The sequence below is a fragment of the Lissotriton vulgaris genome, unplaced genomic scaffold (genome assembly GCF_964263255.1).
Source record: "Lissotriton vulgaris unplaced genomic scaffold, aLisVul1.2 SCAFFOLD_518, whole genome shotgun sequence".
NCBI lineage: Eukaryota > Metazoa > Chordata > Amphibia > Caudata > Salamandridae > Lissotriton > Lissotriton vulgaris.
The window spans coordinates 647,713-667,902 of record NW_028243238.1 but is presented as its reverse complement, the minus strand read 5'-3'; the positions used below and the strand labels follow the sequence as shown (position 1 = coordinate 667,902).

The 20,190-nt window shown below is 42.8% G+C and overlaps 1 protein-coding gene across 1 annotated transcript in view; it reads right to left on the bottom strand.

Annotated features, from left to right (window-relative positions):
* Positions 1–20,190, bottom strand: part of LOC147668654 (uncharacterized) — a 574,419-nt gene that overhangs the window by 189,643 nt on the left and 364,586 nt on the right. Inside the window, exons 19-21 of the mRNA XM_086948545.1 lie at positions 18,217–18,548; positions 12,919–13,052; positions 2,955–3,083 (exon numbers count right to left, since the gene is read on the bottom strand). Coding sequence (XP_086804671.1) covers positions 2,955–3,083; positions 12,919–13,052; positions 18,217–18,548 — 595 coding nt within the window. The remainder of the gene's footprint in view (positions 1–2,954; positions 3,084–12,918; positions 13,053–18,216; positions 18,549–20,190) is intronic.

The window sequence follows — 20,190 nt, the reverse complement described above, 5'->3', positions numbered from 1 at the left end:
GCAGGCACCCTTGCACCATGGTGAAAGTTGTAGGCAGGATTGTTTTTGTGCAAGAAGGGACACTTTCCTGTACAAAAACAATCCTGAGCGGCATTTTCCTCTTTCTACGTGCGCTGCAGAATGCAACACACATAGAAAAAGGAAAAAAGGAGGAGAAATAAAGATATTTCTCCTCGTTACGCCTCACCTGGAGAGGCATAACATTTTGACACATTCCCAGGTCCACCACTAATGGTGAATCTGGGACTGTGCCAAAATCCATGGCTGGATCTGTGGGAACACCAACGCTCCACCCATGGAACACCTTCCTGGGGCAGAGTAACGCTAGATTTATCAAGCTATGCAGGACCATGCAAGAGGACCTTGCACTGCTTGATAAATCTCACTCTGGTTTTGCGTCATCCCTGCGTGGCACAAGAGTGACGCCAAACCTTGATAAATCTGGCCAATGTCTTATAGCTATTTTGTCTGAATTTCCACTATTTACCTGGCTCTGGTCTGAATTTCAGCAAAGAGACCTAAATCCTCAGGAAACATCATTTTATGACTCCACAGTACCTTTAATATTCAAACAAACAAAGTTACTTCAAGCAAGCTACTGATGGGTAACCTGCTGATTCCAAACTTTTTCACAGAACCCTAATGTCAGTTTGTTAGCTTAGGCAGCATTGATGAGTGAATATGAATGCGAAAAACCCATTTACCATGCTGAGAGAGCAAATCATCTTTTGATGCTTATTTTGCTATTTCAAGTAGACAAAATGAGTTGCTCTGCCGAGGTTTTGTGTTTACTGTACCATGCCAAGAGATGTGGATTGTGGGAGACATCCCGTTGTAGTTATGTGGACCCAAAAAACATGAGATTAGTTTAAAGGCCCTGGAAGGATGACTGATTGGTACCAATCAGAGAGAGGTGTAAGATGCAACTGGGACAGAGAAAGAACATGATGTTGTGTAAGCCTGCTTTTAGTTTATAAAAAGGAGGGGTGTGAATCACTTGAGCAAGTTCATAGGCCTAGTCATGCAGATTTGCCATTACCCACAGCCAGTGTTCCTTTTGATCCATTTCCAGATGGTGTTTGAAGCGGGCTACCCAGTGTCAGCTGCCAAAGCAGACTCATCCAGGGACTTAGGGTCTTTTTCCTACTTTATCGTGATTCGCAGAGTTATTAATATGCTTTTGTTTACTGTATTGCAATTGATTTGAGACTGTTGTGAAGCCAGCACTGCAAAGAGAGAGAGAGACAAAAAGAGAGAGAGGGAATGTGTGTATCTGTGACTATTTTGCTACTGTTTAGCCAGCATTGCCAATGTACGTGATTGTTTTGATATTGTTTTCATTAAAGTTATATTGTATCAGCTATGTGTGTGGCTCCTTACTGTGCTTCCTCATTGATTTGTACCTGATAAATATAGCTTGGGGTAGTTGCAGACAACAAGTCCAACACATATGTATTTGGGCTGGCTAAATAGATTACGAACTAAAGTTCACTGGTGAACAGTGTTGCATCCACAGTTTCTTCCAAAGTAAGTGCTCACACACTTTTCTACCTTAGAAAGAACATCAATGGAAATGTCTTGTTCCAGCCAGCAGAACTTACATGGAAATAATTTTAAATGTACTGCACACATAAGAAACATTGCTAAGTGTGTTGTTTATGTTCACATAGGGACACATGAAGAATTCACCTTTTCTTTGGGACCTGGTGATGAACAGAAAAGAGACAGGAATTATCCTCTGGGATCTGCTTCATACTAAGGGCCTTATTATGAGTTTGGTAGTCCGACCACCATAGGACAGTGTCCGCTCCTGCCAGCAGCCCATGGAGCTTGCGGTCAAAAGACCACCTTTATATGAGTTGACCACGGGGCCGACAGTATCGAGGTGGGAGTCTTGCAACGGTTTCACAAGTATATTGATGCCTGTGTATGCATTTCGACTGCATACATGCCGGATGCACACATATGCATGATATATGTGGAAAAATACCATATACTCGTTACTGGGGTTCAGCCCATATATGGGCAGTCCTGGCAATAGGTATATGGTTAAAAAAGGAGTCAACTGAAGAACGCTGTAAACAGGGTCATAATCCTCGTGATGAAGCTCCTGCTGTGAAGGGGGGACCTTGAGAAAGGGATCCATGTCGGTATCGGCCAGGCAGAAGAAAGGGGTGAGTACGCACCCCAAATCCTTTGTCATCGTCATCCTGAAGCAGGTGGTTGGATTGTGCGGTCCGCTAATGGATCAGGCAACTCGTAATACAGATGGCGGTGCAGTTCCCTTGTACTGCCCTATGGCGGCTGCCTTTCCATGAATGTGAACCTGGTGGTCGGTGGTCTGCTGGTGGTCTCAGCGGTCTTAGTCAAGCCGATCCACCCAACTCGTAATATGGCAGTGGGATCGCCAATTACCCCATTCTCAGACTACCACCGCCGATACAGTAGTCTACTAGACATTCAAACTCTTAATAAGGATTTTAGTCAAAATTCTCGGTCCAGTAAAAAGTGCCCACCGAGCATCAACTCAAAGGACCAAACAGAAAAGGGCAAGGAAAGAGTGGAGAAGAGAGGTATCTTGCATTACAAGACACCTAGCTCATTGTGCCTAGACAGATACACACAAACAAACGCGTACAAACACGCACATATACACACTAAATCACCCACCACATAACTGGAAACATAAAAAGGATGATTTATGGAAACACAGCTCTGCTAAGGAAACTCAACTAAAATGCTGTAAACTAGATGTGCAAAGCCACCATCTTTGATAACGGTAAGTAAACACAGCAAGCCATTCCAACGGCTTGGAGTACTCATTACTTGCCACACTATATGGGTCAAAGTTACAGGACACAACATAATAAGAAAGAAAAGGACAGACAGCTTTGGCAAAAGGGCAATTCACGGTAAGCAAAAAACCGAGTATTAGTTCATTTGAATAGTTTTACCTGCAGATCACAATGAAATACTCTTTAGTTACGGCTACTCCTTGGACCGATGCTACTGGGTCTTGTGTAGTTAATTTGGCAGCAACAGTTCCTTTCCTTGCGTTGAAGACCATGGCCTCCCTGCCACTTCTGCCGAAGAGAAACATATTCCTTGAGAAGTCAATGGTAAGATACACTGGGTAGTTACTTTATAATGCTATGTCCAGAAACAACTGCACCCAGTTTATCATGCCCCCGCCAACCTGAATAGAGACAGAATTTCTTCTGACAGGATGAACACCCTTATTACTGTAAACAAAGGAGAACTAGCCGTGCATTCAAAGAAGAACTGCCCTTAAAACCGCTTTCCAAATTCATGCCCCAGAGAAAAATGACATTGAATGATAAACTAGTAAACTCAGCATTTCAGAATTGAAAGGGTGAGAGAAGACTGCATCTGCCGTTTGTAAATATAATTTCACTACCACAAGTACGCACGTACTCTTTAACATTTAGAGGAGCCTGGTTAGAGCAATGGCATTTACTTATAAGATATCAGTGTCAAGAATGGAATCGTCCAGTTATTGGCAAAATGCCGTAACTTACTCCAGTCATAAGCTTTGCATACTCAAGTGAGCAGATTACAACTTTTTGTTAATTGGCAAACAATGTCATAGGCAACTAGCATAAGCATGAGTACCTTACTCACTACATAAATATCCATTAGAAGACAGAGGGTATTCCCTGATTTGCATTCCGTACTACATACACAAAGAAGATCACCAAGATGGTGTTTTTTACAAACTTTTTCAATAAAGCAATCTCTTTTTTAAAATGCAGCCGTTTTAATTCAAGGAAAATGGAATGTGTTTCAAAAATAAAAATGAAAAGTTTTCTTTTAATTAGAAGTGGTACGTGGGACCATGCTTTTAAAAAATGTTTTAACAAACATTCACAAAGGGGAAATTGTCCCTTGGGAACCCCTTCCTATTTGCAAATGGGTCAAATCGGTAAAATGCAAATGTTCACATATACCACTGTGATTTGGTATTAGGAAGGGATACCCTAAGCACACCCCTTCCTAATACCGAATCGCGAACCCAGTTTGCGATTTGGTTACCTAATAGCAAATAGGGATTTGTAGATTACAAAAAGCCTTTTTGTGTTCCCAAACAGGCAGACTCTGCGAATTGCCCCGTTTACAAACACAAACACGCTTTTCACATCTGGTCCTAAGTGCTGCGGCAATACAGCAGAAACCACAGGCTCAAATTAATCATTGATTTTCATGGCAGAAATGTCTTAAACATTGCTAAAAAGCTACATATACAGGGAGTGAGTCTCACTTACATCTTAGTACATGTGGCCGCACGCCAAGCATAGCGAGGGAAGCACACCGATACGATTACCCCGCTAATTCCCGCGACCGTCACATTACATGTACTAAGATGTAATGGAAGTCCCCTGAGGAAGGGCGATAAGCTTGAAATGCATTGGGCAACACTAGCATTCTAAAATACGAATACCATATGTTTTGAACATTCATGAAAATAATGACATGTTGCTAAAAACTTCGCTATGAATAAATGAATTAATGAATATTCAACAAAATTGTATGAAAATTTATGAAAGTTTGGAAAGGAGTGCATGAATGGAATGCATCTTGTGTCACAGGATACATATTCTTATTTTGAAATACCCTAATCTTGGAAGCCCAGCAAGATTACCATTCATTGCACCAACAACAGTATCACAATTTTAAATCAACCTAGGTTAAAAATACTTACCAGGAGTGCGGAACCTACAACAAACAGATTGTATGTGAAAGGTAAGACATGTACTGGAGTGTGTGACATGTCCTGATAGCAAAATACAGTGTATTTTGTTTTTCACTATTGTAAGGCTATCTGTATGGGGAGATTACGTGATTTGTCCAGAATCACAGGATGTTGAGCGTCCCTGCCGAGACTCAAACTCGGTTCTCCAGCTTCGAGATCCACCGTGTTAGCCGTTAGGCTATATCCTCCCCTATCCTATTCTAGTTTCCTGTGCCTCAAACTGAACACCAGCCCTTAGCCGAACAGCTGCTCTGCTGGCGAACCCTGAATATGTTGTTGCACACAGTTGTCCCCTCCATTTCATGTACAGCTTAGCTGCTTTGGAAGCGGAGAGGTGAGCCTGCTGAAAGTAAACTATATTTGCCTTCCTGTGGTGTAATTGTGCCAGGACCCAATGCCGTTTTGGTAGGGAACCCAATTACCAGATGTTCAAGGTCCGTATCTTGTAATGTTGCCAGGTCGTCGACATGTCTCTATAACATTAACAGCTGGAGCATACGAAAGGACACGGGAGACATAAAGGCATAGCTGGTGTATAAAGGAACATTTTCTCAATACTAGCTCCAACAAGGAACAGATGTTCGACCAAACTAGAATGAACAAACACAACCTAAGAATCAAATAAACTATTATGCAATCGCTTGAGGAGAGATCGAAGCTTGGAAAAGGTTAATACCCTCTCTCTTGTAGGGAGGGCGCAGTAGGCCTTGAAGCACCACATTGGTGATCACGGGAATCCAAAATGTGGACAATTGTAATGATGTACACCAGTCATATAGCATTAGAATTAAGGTCAATTTGAGGACCTACTAAACACCAAGGGGCCTCCCACTCACCATACTGGCCCGATGTGAGCATTATGGTTCAACAGCGCAGGGGCAGAGATATAGGAAGGGGGGATGGTAAAGCGGAAAAGAGGTAGGGGCAGGGAAGGGTAACAGGAGGGAAAGGGAAGAAATAAACATCCAGGAATACAGGTCAGAGGGAGAAAGAGGCAAAGATTGGGCCAAACCATACTGCTGATTGGCCATCATTGAGCCACAAGGGAAACACCGCTTTGTGGAAAGGGCAAATCAAACATCTGCAGTCTGTTGCCTCACATCACGGAAAAGCACCACACTGGCATTAGAGCCGGAATCAGAGTTTACACTTCCTGGAGAGTTTGAGGAGGGGTGGGGCAGCCGATGTTGTGTTCCAACAGATGACAGTGTTAAAGGCTGCCACTCTGCCCTCTAGCTCAGAAGACGTTACAAAAAGGGGGTTGAACCCATGCAGTCGCGGGGACCTGGGCGGTATGTTGTACATGTAAGAACGGGGTCCCCGCAAGGAAAGCGTGTTGTATCCTACACACACTAACACTATTGGAAACTAACAAACAAGGATACAAGAGAATTCACAGGTGTTGTATTTTATTTCGCAACACCAGGTTTTGACCACAATTGGATTACTTCATATTCAATAAATAGCCCCAAACAGGGAAAGGAAAAGAAGGAGGGGAAGGGGTAGTGCTCGAAGGAGTGTAAAGTCAAAAAGAATAGACACAGTCAAGCAATCATGTGATAAATACAAGTATTCAAAATAATTTTGTAACAGTTCAGATACACAAGCCAAAAATCAAGGCATCCATTAATAAACTATTAACTAATGACATTCAACGGTCACATGGTAAGATTAACAGTGGTTGAGGGCATGTGCCGGAAGTCCAAAAAGAAAGCCATCGACGTTTCGACCCCTATCTGTAGGCTATGTTAAGTCCTTTGGCGGGGTCTTCATCAGGACATATACGGGAGGGAGGTGAAATGGGGCAGTCCTATCTGAAAAGTTAAGAAAGGGAGGGGAGGTGGATTAGAATTCTAAGTAGTAAGTTTAATTACATCCATCTAATTTAGCAGTATAACATGCATAACAATTACCATGGAGTCATGGCCTTGCTGGGCTCTAGACGTAGGAATTGAGGCAACCACGCAGAAAGTCGTAGTCGGTCTGAGCGATTTTATTGCGCGAAACTACAGCGGAAAGGAAAACATGCAACCAGTTGCATATACCTTATTAGCCCAACATGGGTCGAGAAAGTGGTGATGTAGTGGGTTGCTTGGTGCACTTCAATTTAGTGACATCTCACATTGAGAACCACCCAAAGCCACTAATACCACCTGGTGACGAGGCTAGAAATGAGTCAAGTACTGAAGTGATGCAGCTCTGTCTCACGATTACCTGATTGTGTAAGCATGGGCCTGTGAATTTCGTGGCATTGGCTTTCCACAGGATGACAATTGGTGAAACCCAGGGGGCGGGTCCATGCATTTTCTTGATCAGTCTCAATCTTATAATGCTCCTACTATACCCGTTGCATTGCAAGAAAGAATATTTGCCAGTGCTGTGGGACCATGTGTAGTTTGAGCTTTTGGTCATGAAAGTAATTCATGACCATGGCGAGTGAGACATATTCTTCTTCACCTAATGGGACATGGAGGGCAATCGGAAATCATCCTTTCTGCTTCGAACTGTGGTGGATTTCACTGTCAAAGCATGTCTTCTGAGGGATGTGAATCATCCCTTAATAAGCAAGCATTATTTTACAGTAATAGCTCTTGGATTTTAGTAGTGATCTTATGCACTGGTTCACAGATGGACAATGGAGCTTGTGTAGATAAGGGCACTGATTTTCGTTTTTTGAATTCTCACTTTGAAGTTGGGCACAAATGTCACCAGGTCCACTAATGAAATCATGTGCATTTCATCATCTTAACCATTATCAGGGTGGTCATTGTTTCTTCCACTGCTACAAGAAACCACCTGGTCTTCAGCCCAACAAAGAAGAAGCAGCAGGCGTGATCCAGTGGGTTTGGGAGTGCTAGCAAAGACTTTGCAGGTGGAAGACGACACAAGCCCAATGAAGGAATGAGGATGCATAATAGTTCTTAGGGGTTTTGGTTCACAGGGGCCCTGGAATCCCTGAGAGCAGATAGATACATTGGGGCAAATACTGACGAGAATGTATCTGATCTCCAAACAGAAAAATAAAAGATCAAAAGTTAACTGTACGGTTATTACATTTTCTTTATATTTTTTCAGTTTTCCAGTTTTGTCAGCCAACATGTGTTTCGCTCCCAAAAAGCTGTTAAGCTTTTTCAAGGCTCATAACAATATGCTGAAGCATGGGCACCTGGCAGTGAAAAACGAAAGTCTTAGTTGCCCAGAAGGTCATAGCAGAAGACCTCTGCTGAGATGTGCAGTGTCAGTGAGTGTGAATGGTGCACAATGTCATCACAAATCAGTGGGCTCTGGGTTCCCAGAAATGAAGAAATGTAAGTGCAGGGAGTAATGCACTACCCCAGTAGTCTGGGATGGAGCAATAAGTGGGACCTGGCCATGCCTTGCATTTACAGCAGAAGCAACAGCTATCTTCCTGTGTCCAATCCAGGTGCATCAACAGTAAAAAAAAGAGAAATATTGGCAGATTGTCATCATATACACTGTTTTCGCCAGCCAGGGATGACTGACAGCAGGACCAGCCTGTCCTAGCTATGGAAAGGCAGGCTTGCTTTTCCAATGGGTATACTATAAAAACCTACTTCTTCTTTACAGCAAATTACAGTGAGCTAGGCAGACCATGAGAATCTGAAGGTATCCTCTCCTTTCAGGAAGAATTTGATGATTGCATAAGACTACCGGACCCATTGGACTACCTAGCTCAAAGGACAATTCAGAACAACTGGTCAGTTTTTATATCCAGTCTCAGCTTCAGGTGAAGCATAGTAGTTCTTGAACTTCCACGAGCCTAGGGCCTTTCCTGGAACACCTATGTGGATTAAGGTCACACCAGTACTGGGCAAACTCCCTGTAAAGTGGGCAGACTCCTCAGTTCCTCTTAACCCTGCTGTGACTGAGCCAAAGGAATGTAGATCCCAGAGTGTGGAAAGCACCCCAATCCGTCAGGAGTTCATGAACCAAAGGTATGATGACAGTGGGAGAGATACAATTTATAGACACCGCAAACGATTCGTCCCCTTCTGGATTCTATAGGCGCACTGGTAAAAGGCACGCAAGCAGTATCCTATCCTAATACTAAGCTACATGTGCCACAGAGTGAATCAAAATGATAAAGCATAAACAATATTCACTGTGTTTTTTCTAAAAATGACAATGAAATAATCTGGGCTGCTTCACAAACCAGGCCAACCTCTTATTTCTTCCAATAAATAAGCTGATAGAGCATGAATTCAATGGATAGAGCACAATGTTATTTCAAGTTGTGTTCCACTTAATGTATTCGTTTTCAAAATATTTGAAATGGGATCCAACTAAAGCTTCCATTATAGCTAGACTACCATAGGCAGTGAGACAGAATTATTTTCAATAGCTTCAAATGACAGAAACAAGTAGAAGGGATGGTAGATCTGGGAGTTAACGACAAAGAAGAGGTAAACAAGAACCCTAGGTTTCTCATCAGGTCAAGTGATTCATGGTGGGTGCCAAATTCCGAGAGATCTGTCATGCCGCTAACACTATCATCTGGCTTTATCTTAGTTAAGTTTAAGCCAATGACTAAAAAACAAGATCCGGACCACAACCATACACTGCTGAAAGTTAAATACAGTCATCCCAGAACTCCACCCCAAACAGAGGATAATCTGTTTGTGTTGGAAGTACGGTAATGTAAACCGGCTGCGGGAGCGAGGGGCAGTGGGGCACAACTTGAGTTAGATCTGACATCAAAAGTGGCAGGGACATGACTTGCTCAAGACTTAATCTAGATCACACCAAGTCTCTTCTTCTCAAGCCAACAGTCTGAAGACAGCGCACAAGAAAATTCTACAATAAACTGTGTCAAAGATAAGGACCGCTGTCATCTTGAATCCCTGAGAGACCATCCAGCAGTGCCGCCGGCACCGACTCAGCACGTTTTTTGTCAGCTGGCAGCCAGACTGGAATCCATTCAACAGCTCATTAGATTCAAGAGAGTCCAAAAGCTGTGTTGACATATGGAATTTATAAACTCCAGGCCTGTTAATGATTTGATTAGTTAAGGAGTCACATACAAATGTAAAAAAGTCAGTACCTGTGAGATCTATTTGTCTTTTTTTATGTATTACTATTTGTTTAAATGCAAACAATACCAGAGAATATCCAGCTCCAAAGACCCAAGGGACATGTTAACAATAGAAACAATATAGGTAGATTTAAAATGAAGTAAAATGAATAAAATAAATACAAAATAACATAACATCGCAAACCCTTTACATTATAAGACGTACAGCATGAAGGAAATTACACGAATAAACTAGCAATACAATTACTGATTTTCCAACAAACCCAGTAGATACTTTTTCAGATTACATTTTGAACTATGGATATTATTTAAGAAAAAGTCAAAGAATCAGAGAAATTACTCCAATCACCGAAGGGCCCCTTACTAGACAAGTGTTCAAACAAGAACCTGATTTCAATGTCTTCAGCAAGGTCATAAATGATCTGCCTATAGGTGTCAGTGGAGGGCAATATCTCATCCTGTGACTAGTATATCAACCTTTATGTCTTTACATATGCACTAATTGTCTTTCATCTATGATTTGTACTATAGTCACCCTGAAATAAAAGGGCTCAGAATCTTTACTATCCAAAAGTTGAATTAAATTGGTTGCCTTCAGAAGTAACCAGACTTGATATGTTCCGTCTCACTGTCAGATCATCTAATAGATATTACCACAATTGGCACTATAGGCACAGACACTATGGGGGTGATTATGAACCTGGCAGTTAGACCACCTGGCATTCCGAACCACCGTATTATGATATGACTGATGCCGTCCGTCAGCGACTGCATGCTCAGGCTCACTATGTGAGCCTAGAGGTGATGCTGCCATGGTGCAGCACCTGCAATGTCGAGCATTCACTGTTACCATGCACCATGTTGTGCTTGGCACAACAGTGCATGAAGAGGGGGGCACATGTGCCCCATGCCCTACCCCCTCTGGGCAAAATCACCTGGGGGCCCTGTTTGGAGCCCCCTCTTTACATTTCCGACAATCTTTACATGGCAGGGTCACTGCCATGTAAAGTATGTCAGAAAGAGATGTCATAATGTCGGGATCCAATATGCTGGCGGTGTCGGCAGTGTTGTGTCAGGCAACTTTCGGTCCGACCACCAGTGTCCTAATGTGGCGGTTGGACAGACGGGCCATTGGTGGTTGGACTGCCACCAACGGGATGTAAAAAGACACACAAATGATGGACGGAATGCAGAGCAAATCAAACATTCACCCCCATCAAGAGATCTCAGTCCATTGTTCTTTTGTTCACCATGCCACCTCGGTTTAGACTCAGCCATATGCAAATCAGTCTTGACCCTTAGCCTCATGGGAACAGTTCAGCCCGAACTGCCAAGCCAGGTCTTCCCTGGATCGGAAGCAAGCATCATGGGCCTGATTCCGAGGCCTCACCCCTCATCAGCCAGGCAAGCTTGAAACAAGTGGCACAGTGATCTCGGGATCCACGTCTGGGCATACACAGCGCACTTAGGACAAGAAAGCAAAAGAGACACCAATGATGGACAGAATGCAGACAAATTAAACATTCACCCCCAGTCAAGAGAACTGGAAATCAATCATTCTTTTGCTCACCATGCCACCCCAGTTTCGACTCAGCCATATGCAAATCAGTCTTGACCCTGTGCCTCATGGGAACAGTCTAGCGCAAACAGCCAAGCCAGGTCCTCCCTGGACCGGAAACAAGCATCCGGGGACTGGTTTCGGGCCATCACCCCTCATCAGCCAGGCTAGCTTGAAATAAGTGGCACAGTGAGCCCGGGATCCTCGTCTAGGCATTCCTGGCACACTTAGGGCGGGAAAGCAAAAGACTCACTGATGAAGGATGGAATGCAGAGCAAATCAAACATTCACCCCCAGTCAAGCGATTTGGGTCAAATCCATTGTTCTTTTGCTCAACATGCCACCCCAGTTTAGACCCAGCCATTGCAAAACAGTCTTGACCCTGTGCCTCGTGGGAACAGTCCAGCCCAAGCAGCCAAGCCAGGTCCTCCCTGGACCGGAAACAAGAATCCTGAGACCGGTTTCGGGGCATCACCCCTCATCAGCCAGGCTAGCTTGAAACAAGTGGCACAGTGAGTACAGGACCCGCATCTGGGCATACCCGGGGCACTTAAGGATGAGAAAGCAAAAGACACACAGATGATAGATGGAATGCAGAGCAAGTCAAACATGTACCCGCAGTCAAGAGATCTGGGTTAAATCCACATTCTTTTGCTCACCATGCCACCACGGGATGTCACCATGCCACCATGGGATGTCGACAGTCCCACTACTGGCATCGTAATCAGGCCCTATATCTTCAGCTTCCACAACAGATCACCACATGGAAATGAATACTAAGAGGTACAATACCCATTCCTCGCCTCCCCATACTTGCATGGGCTAGTAGTCAAGACAAGCTCTGTGGAGGGATTTATGTGGCAATTATGCTCAAGCAGAGATTAGCTACTAGGGGAGTAAGGAGCACGAGTGGCGAGAATGAGAACACAGGAACATGAATAAAAACTGAACAAAATGCGTAAGAGACATACACAAGACCAGGTGTTTTCAAATTGGAGGCAGGCACTCGGAGGACATGAATTCACCTCAGGGTGTTGCTAGGCACTGGCAAGCAGGGGCACAATGCTGAAAACAGTGCTGTACTTTAAGTGATAAAAAACAGAGTGCCAGTAAGCCATTATGTGATGGGCCACCAGTTGCATCTTCATGTCCTCCTGTCTTGGATGGGAATAGGTGTAAAAGAGGAAGGGCAAATTACCCTCCAAGTCCCTCCCCTTGTTTCTGATAAAGGATCGCATTATAGATACTTTTACAGTCTAGGGAGCTGACCATAGCCTGTTGGCAACAATGTATTTGATTGCATTTTTAAAGTGCTTGCTAAACCTAACTGCAATCTCTCAATTTTTAAATATGTTTAGAGCTGTCGATTTTATGTTATAAATGTGAGAAATATGTTTGTGATTCTAGCAACCCCATTTTTTTTACCGCAGGGGTTGGGGGGCCCAACATTTAAGTGTCTGAAGACCTCTGAGCAAGACCAATAGGGACCAAAAGTCTTAGAACAAAAAAAAAGATGTAGCTCAAAGAGGTACTGACCTATAGGCAAAGAGAACATAATCCTTCACTGAGTTCTTTGACACTAGTATGGAGCGATCTTTGTGGACAGGGGTGTCATCTGCAGGAATGTCCACCTCACACTGGAGCTTGCATGCCTTGGTCAAATCAAAAACCTGCAATATAGACGTGTATTAGAGGTTTTTACAGAAAAGATCTATGCTGAATGAAAATGATGGGCATGATTCAAACTGCAGTTTATAATACGTAAAGTAGTACTGCAACTCACATGATACAAAATGCTATTCACATACATACGGGCAGAGAACACCACCTCTGCCTCTCCTATCGTTTCTGTGTAGAGATCTTGCACACATACAGGTATAGATTTTTGTTGTAAATGTGGTGATGTGGGAGGTACCAGGGGAGTGGCTGGTAAATGGGAATTACTGCTAAATGGGAAAGGTTTGGGGAAATTTAAGAAGGGGTTTAGGCAAGTACATGCTGATAGAAATACACACCCACAAAAGAGTAAGACCAATGCTAATCACAAACTACAATCTTAAATTTACTGCAGTAATAAAGATGTCTAAACAGGTCTAAATGTATGGCAGCAGTCTTGAAATAACTCAAGCACCACACATGAACAACTACTGATAGTGCAAAACACATTTGAGGCAGAGAAATAAAATAACACCCGATTGGAAGGAATATAAATGATTTGGGCATTTAATTTATAATTGATTACACATTTAATTTGATGAGTAAATGTACGGTACATTTAATTTTATTAGTTCTAGCTTAATACATATTGTTCATTTATTTATATTTTTATCAAATATTAAAATATTTTTATAATGCTGTTAAACAATAATACAATTTAATCATTTCCCCATCCTTCCTTTTGCAAGATCTCCCTCACAGTGGTGGAGATCTCCACCCATATGTGCAAAATTACTAGTAGTAACTTTACATTTATAAATCCTGTTTTAGGAGGCCCCATGCTGAGCTGAGCTTTGGAGACATGTAAGTCTACACCTATGCATAAATCTACACTCTGAAGTGGTGAATAGCAAACAAGTTTAGAGTTAAACCTAGGTGTAGTAGTAACTATACAAATGGATAAATATATACATATGAATGGGGTTCCTATATGTTCTGTTTCTCCTTGCTGCAGCCACTAGTTAAACCTTAACAAGAAACCACTAATTGTTCACTTAAAAGACTCCCTTCTATCAATTATTATCAACTAAAACACACTTCTCAAAATGATGACACATTTAGCATACATTTTAGATGACAGAAATGCAAACATCTAGAACATATAGAGAGTAAGGAATTTCGTCCTTGGGTATTGGACGGGGAATACTCCTGATCCCCTGGTCAATCTTTACAAAGAACAATTGAAGGAGTATCACCCGATGAGGGAGATGAAGGTTTTTCCAGACTAGGAAACACTGTTCCTTTGTTAGTAAACCCCTCACTCACCACCTAGTGGTGACTTGCTTCATCATCGGGGCCCACCCAAGTGGCCTAGCGTCACTTGGGTGTGCTTCAACACCTGAGTTGCAGTGGAGCAGGTAGTGAAGTGTGGGTTGCAGACAAAAAAAGTGTGAATGTTAAAATTGTCCTGGTTAATACTTCGTATAGATTTTAATGAAAAAGTAACTGGACAATGTTAAAAAAAAGGTGAGATACTGGGAGGGGAGTTACGACCTACGTATCTCTGCTATGTGTTGGTCAACATGTTTCTACCAATTGGGGTGATCCCCGGTATTCTTCAGGACCAAAACAAGGAAGTGGGAGGTGTGGGTCCCCTAAAAGACGCACCCTGTCCTAAATCCTTGATCCTTGATGAAAAAATATTCCTCTGGGAAGACACTCCTAGAATGTAGGGTGCCAACAAAAACCTAAGGAAGGAAGATAAGCAAAGGAAGTGATTACTATCCTGTAACGAAGCGCAGAAATTAGGTGCCTAAAATGTGCAGTTATGCTTGCTTTCCACGGTGGTGACTGGAAAAAAGTGCCTTCAAGAGTAGAGGGCGTGTCTACTTATGGGGTGGGAGCGTGCTCATATCGTGAGAGTGTACGCTACAGCATGGTATACCTAAGGTCATTTCACAGGTTAGCAATCGGCGTCCTTTGTGCGTGCCTGAATCAGCATGATACGACGTCAAATTGAGTTCACTGGACTGTAGTGCTCATATCTTTACCGGCGTGAGTTGCACTGCGCCAGATGGTTGCCTTGCATTGCATGTGGGCTCAGAGATATCCTAATAAGGATGAGTGGTGTACACAAAAGACAAACTAGACTCACACACACATATAACACGGAGTTAGTCACAGAACGTGACATGTCAGAAAATGGGCTTACTGGAGTAATACTCTAGTTGGACTTCAGCGAGCAGGGGGTAGGTGCTTTACTCGTAGCAACATATTCTATGAGAAAAGACATATATCTCAATAGTAAGTATATGGAAGCTCGCCTACGTACTGAATAGACTGGTCAGACCCAGGGTGGAACCTGTGTGGAGGGAAAATCTACTTACAGTTGGTTATGTGTGTGGGTGGCTGGGAGGTGTATAACTCTGTGCATAGATGTGTGAGCAGTTGATTCCCTTAAATGTTGGGCCCCCCAACCCCTGATTCCCTAGGTGTATGGGTTCAAAAGTGCATGTAGAAACAGCTGTATGGACAGTTGACTGTGTGCATGAGTATATTGGTGAGTGAATGGATATCTCAGTGCTACATGTCAAAGTAAGTACATATGTAAAACACACTCCATGTGAGAGTTGACATATATAAATAACTGGACATAAGAGCCAGTGAATGTGTGAGTGGCTGTATGAATCATTGTGAACTTGTATCAAGGATTGTATAAGAGAGTAAATATGTGTTACTATATGTTTGAATAAGTAAGGTGTGTATAACTGTATAGTTGAGGAAATGGAGATGTGATTGATTCTTTGCATGACTGACTAGGTGTGTGAGTAACTCCATGGATGTGTGACAGTCTGTGAGTGTCTGTTTACACTGAGTGTATCTAAGGTTATATTAGAGTCTGAAGATGTATTATCACATAAATGATATCATCAGTGATGTAATCAGTAATGTCAAATGAGATGTCAGTGATGTCATCAGTGATGTCATTTGAGATGTCATCAGTGATGTCATCAGTGATGTCATTTGAGATGTCATCAGTGATGTCACTGACCATGTCATGAATGATGTAATATGTGACATCATTAGCAGTGGATTGCGGGTCCGCGATATATAGTTAGTGCAACTAACTATATATGGAATTTCAATGGTTTTGTGCAAATAAAATAAGGTTTTTTAAATGCTAATCCCTAACTATATATGGTCTATAACCTATGGTTTTTTCAGTGAATTTTCAAGGTTTTGTAAATGCAAATTCCTAACTATATATGGTCTATAACCTATGGTTTTTTCTGTGAATTTCATTGGTTTTTTAAAAGCTAATATCTATAGCTGTAAAATATATTCTTTATTAAGTGACGTATCACGTAGCCCGTGAGACGCCTCATGATGCATCGCATAACCGTGACGTATCGTCTCTGCAGCGCAAACCAAACCCAAAACGTAAGCGCGCCAGAACACGCTTAAAGATATATATATATTTTTTTTAACCTTAATTAGACAAAATCCACACGTGCACATATCACAAACGTTCAAAAAACACAATATGTCGGACTCCCGTTACGCTGCCGGTTAGCTGCCCAGTTAACGTACCAGGAAGCACCTTTACCGCGAAAAATCGCAATTTTTTTTTCTTTTGCCCCGCAGGGAACTTTAATAGCCCCCTCATCAATCCTAGGGGTTCAGGAGGGGTCTGCCTTACCCCTTTCATTCATTTACACCTTTTTTTTTCCACCTCTTGTCTCTCGATCCTACCGAGAGACAAGATGGCGGCCGCTCCGGACTGTTTACAATGTTGACAGCCAATCAGCTACTCCTCAGACTTCCGTTACACTGCCGGTTAGCTTCCCGGTTAGCTGCCCGGTTAGCTGCCCGGTTCGCGTACCAAGACGCGTCTCTACGGCGAAAAAATCGGATTTTTTTTTTTTTTTTTTTTTGGCCCCGCGTGGCTTTATAATATCCCCCTCATCAATCCTATGGGGTCAGAAGGGGTCTACCTTGCCCTCTTTCCTTCATTTCCCCCTTTGTTTTGGTCTCCTCTTGTCTCTCGATCCTACCGAGAGACAAGATGGCGGCCGCTCCGGACTGTTTACAATGTTGACAGCCAATCAGCTACTCCTCAGACTCCCGTTACACTGCCGGTTAGCTTCCCGGTTAGCTGCCCGGTTAGCTGCCCGGTTCGCGTACCAAGACGCGTCTCTACGGCGAAAAAAATCGGATTTTTTTTTTTTTTGGGGGGCCCAGCGTGGCTCTATAATATCCCCCTCATCAATCCTAGGGGGTCAGAAGGGGTCTACCTTGCCCCCTTTCCTTCATTTCCCCCTTTGTTTTTGCCTCCTCTTGTCTCTCGATCCTACCGAGAGACAAGATGGCGGCCGCTCCGGACTGTTTAGAATGTTGACAGACACCGGAGAGCCAATCAGCTTCGCTTCGCAAAGTTCCGATACGCGAAAAGTTCGCGAACCGGAGCACTACCCGGAGCGCTGTTACAGATATATATCTTGTTTTAAACGTTAATTTCTCAAAATCCACTGAAGCACATATATTGAGACCTAGCAAAGGCACATCGGGCTAACAGTCCCTACAATTTTGCCAAGTTTCGTGGAAATCCATTCAGCCGTTCGGGCTAAAAGTGAGGCCAACCGCCCTATGGAAATTAACATGGGAAAAACGTGTTTTGGGACCCCCTTTTTTCTCGGCCCCCCCTTGATGAACCCCCCCCAAATTTCCAGGAGCTGCTCAGAAACAAAATGTGCCATTTTCCTGAAAATGTCAGCCAATTCCGTCCACAAACGCCAAAGTTATTAGGCATAGAATTTTCAAAAGTTCCATAGAGAAAAAATCCTAACTATATATACCTACTGGCTATCGCCAGTAGGTAATATATATATATATATATATATATATATATATATATATATATATATATATATATATATATATATATATAAATAACAAATGAAATTAACTAGTGTATTAGTGTATAAAGGAGGAAAATTGATATTCACTTCATTAGTTTCCATGCATGAGCACAAACAGGAAACTGTGATGATACTCTAACCAGACAATCAGTTTAATACATTAGTTATTGTGACCTAATGCTCAGTGTGGTTCCTTATTGTGTCTGAAAGTTCTGGATGTTTAAGCCTCATTCAACCAGGAGAAACTTGTTTTTCTTACCTTGACTAAATGGCTCCCATCAAAAAATGCCAGAAGAAGCTTTCCTTCCATGGCTGAGGTCAATATGGGTGCATCCAAAAATCCTTTTGCTGTATATATCACCTTCCTCAAGGACAGATCCCAAACTTGAAAAGAGTTGTTTTCAGTGACGGCGACCATCTTATTCTCCTGGCATACAGTAATGGAGTCAATGTTCCGTCCAACTCCATGGAGTGTGAAGACAGCTTTGCCAGAAGGCAGGTCCCACATCTTTAAGGTTCCATCTTTAGAGGCTGTGACGGCCATAAGCTCTGTCTGTGTTTCTCCAATAGCAGTTATTCTGTCTGTGTGCCCTGAAAGTTAAGAATAGTGAATGATGTGTACATTTTTCTAATCACAATAAAGCAATCAGATACCACAATAGGGATCACTATTGTAAGATGCAAGCTTGTGCACATTTTCAGTGGATTCCGGAACTAAGGGCCACATGTACAACTGTTTTTAGTTGTCGTTAATGAAGAATCAGGCCGTTTGCAACCGCAAAAATGCCTTTTGGCATGTACGAACCCTATTTCGTGTGCCACTGATTTACTATTGACTCGCAAAATAGGGTTTCAGAGTCGGTATTAGGTAGGGGCGTGCCAAGGGCGCCCCTTCCTAATAGCGATTAGATGTACGAATGCTTTGCTGGTTGCAAAACAATTGCAATTTACAGCCTACTTCAAGTATGTGCTAAGCCAGTCGTAAACGGGAATGGGTCCCCAAGGAACCCCTTACTCTTAGTGAATGGTAGTGAAAATGTTTTTTTAAGAGCAGGCAGAGGTTCCAGGGACCACTACCTACTCTTAAAAAATAAAACAGAACCGTTTCATTTTTCTTTTTGAAACCCATCCGTTCTTCCTTTAAGAAAAACTGTCTGTAATAAAAAAAATAAGTTGTTTCATTTGAAAGCAAAAACCAACATGGTGGTCTGCTATCCCCAGCAGACCACTATCCCTGTGTTTTTAGCGAATCCTAATGGGTCCCAAATTGCAACCTACCTCAGGAATATTGATGAGGTAGGTCATTTTCGACCCCATTGGCAATCGCTAAATGGGGTTGAAACATATTAGTACATTGCATTGTGCGACACCTAACTGTGAGTCGTAAAACTTTGCAATTAGGAACTCGCACAAGGCTTCAGTCATAAATGTGGCCCGAAGACTTTCTGTGGTACACACAGAAGGCTCAACAAGTGACAAGTGAACACAATCAAATTGGTGCACACTGTCAGTGGAAATGAACACAAATTTCTCATGCCAGATAAATACCACCTATTGCAGACAAGAAAATTGCCATCTCCAGATCACAAGCCTGGTTCCCGGCTGGACCAGCTCAGTCTTTCCATCTTTAGCTGATAAATTGAGTGGCATTACATTGGTAGCAGTGACATCTGTTATTTACACAGCGGCTGTTTCTTTATGAGGGAGAGAGTGTTGCCCCCCTGCCCGCTGCGAGTCATGCCAAGTGTTAAAAAAAAAATGACAATAAAATTAACTATTTGCCTTTTTTTTTAACCAAAGCATGCGGCAGCCGCCAGCCTGCCTCCGAGCTAGAAGGGCGTGTCCTCTGCTGCTGATTGGCAGTAGGAGGACTGGAGTAGTGCTGGCTATGCAGTTCAAAGTTCCAAAGTGACATGCGCACTTTGAAGCTCTTCACCCAGCTGCCTTAGACAGCTGGGTGGAGACCAAGCACAGGCCTCTAGGGCCTGAAGGAGCATTAGGCCAATACGCTCCATCCAATCCTGGTGCTGCTCTCATGCAGCATGAGCGCAGCATCTGGATTGGTTAGGGTTTTTTTTACAGTCTTCGGAAGGACACCAAGCCTGCGGTAAGTACAATTTAGTTTTACTAAATTGATATAGTGTGTAATACATGTACTGTTTGTTTGTTTTTTGGAGGTAGCGGTTGTTTTTATTTAGTCTTTTTGAGCCAGGGTTTTTTTAGGGAGCGATAA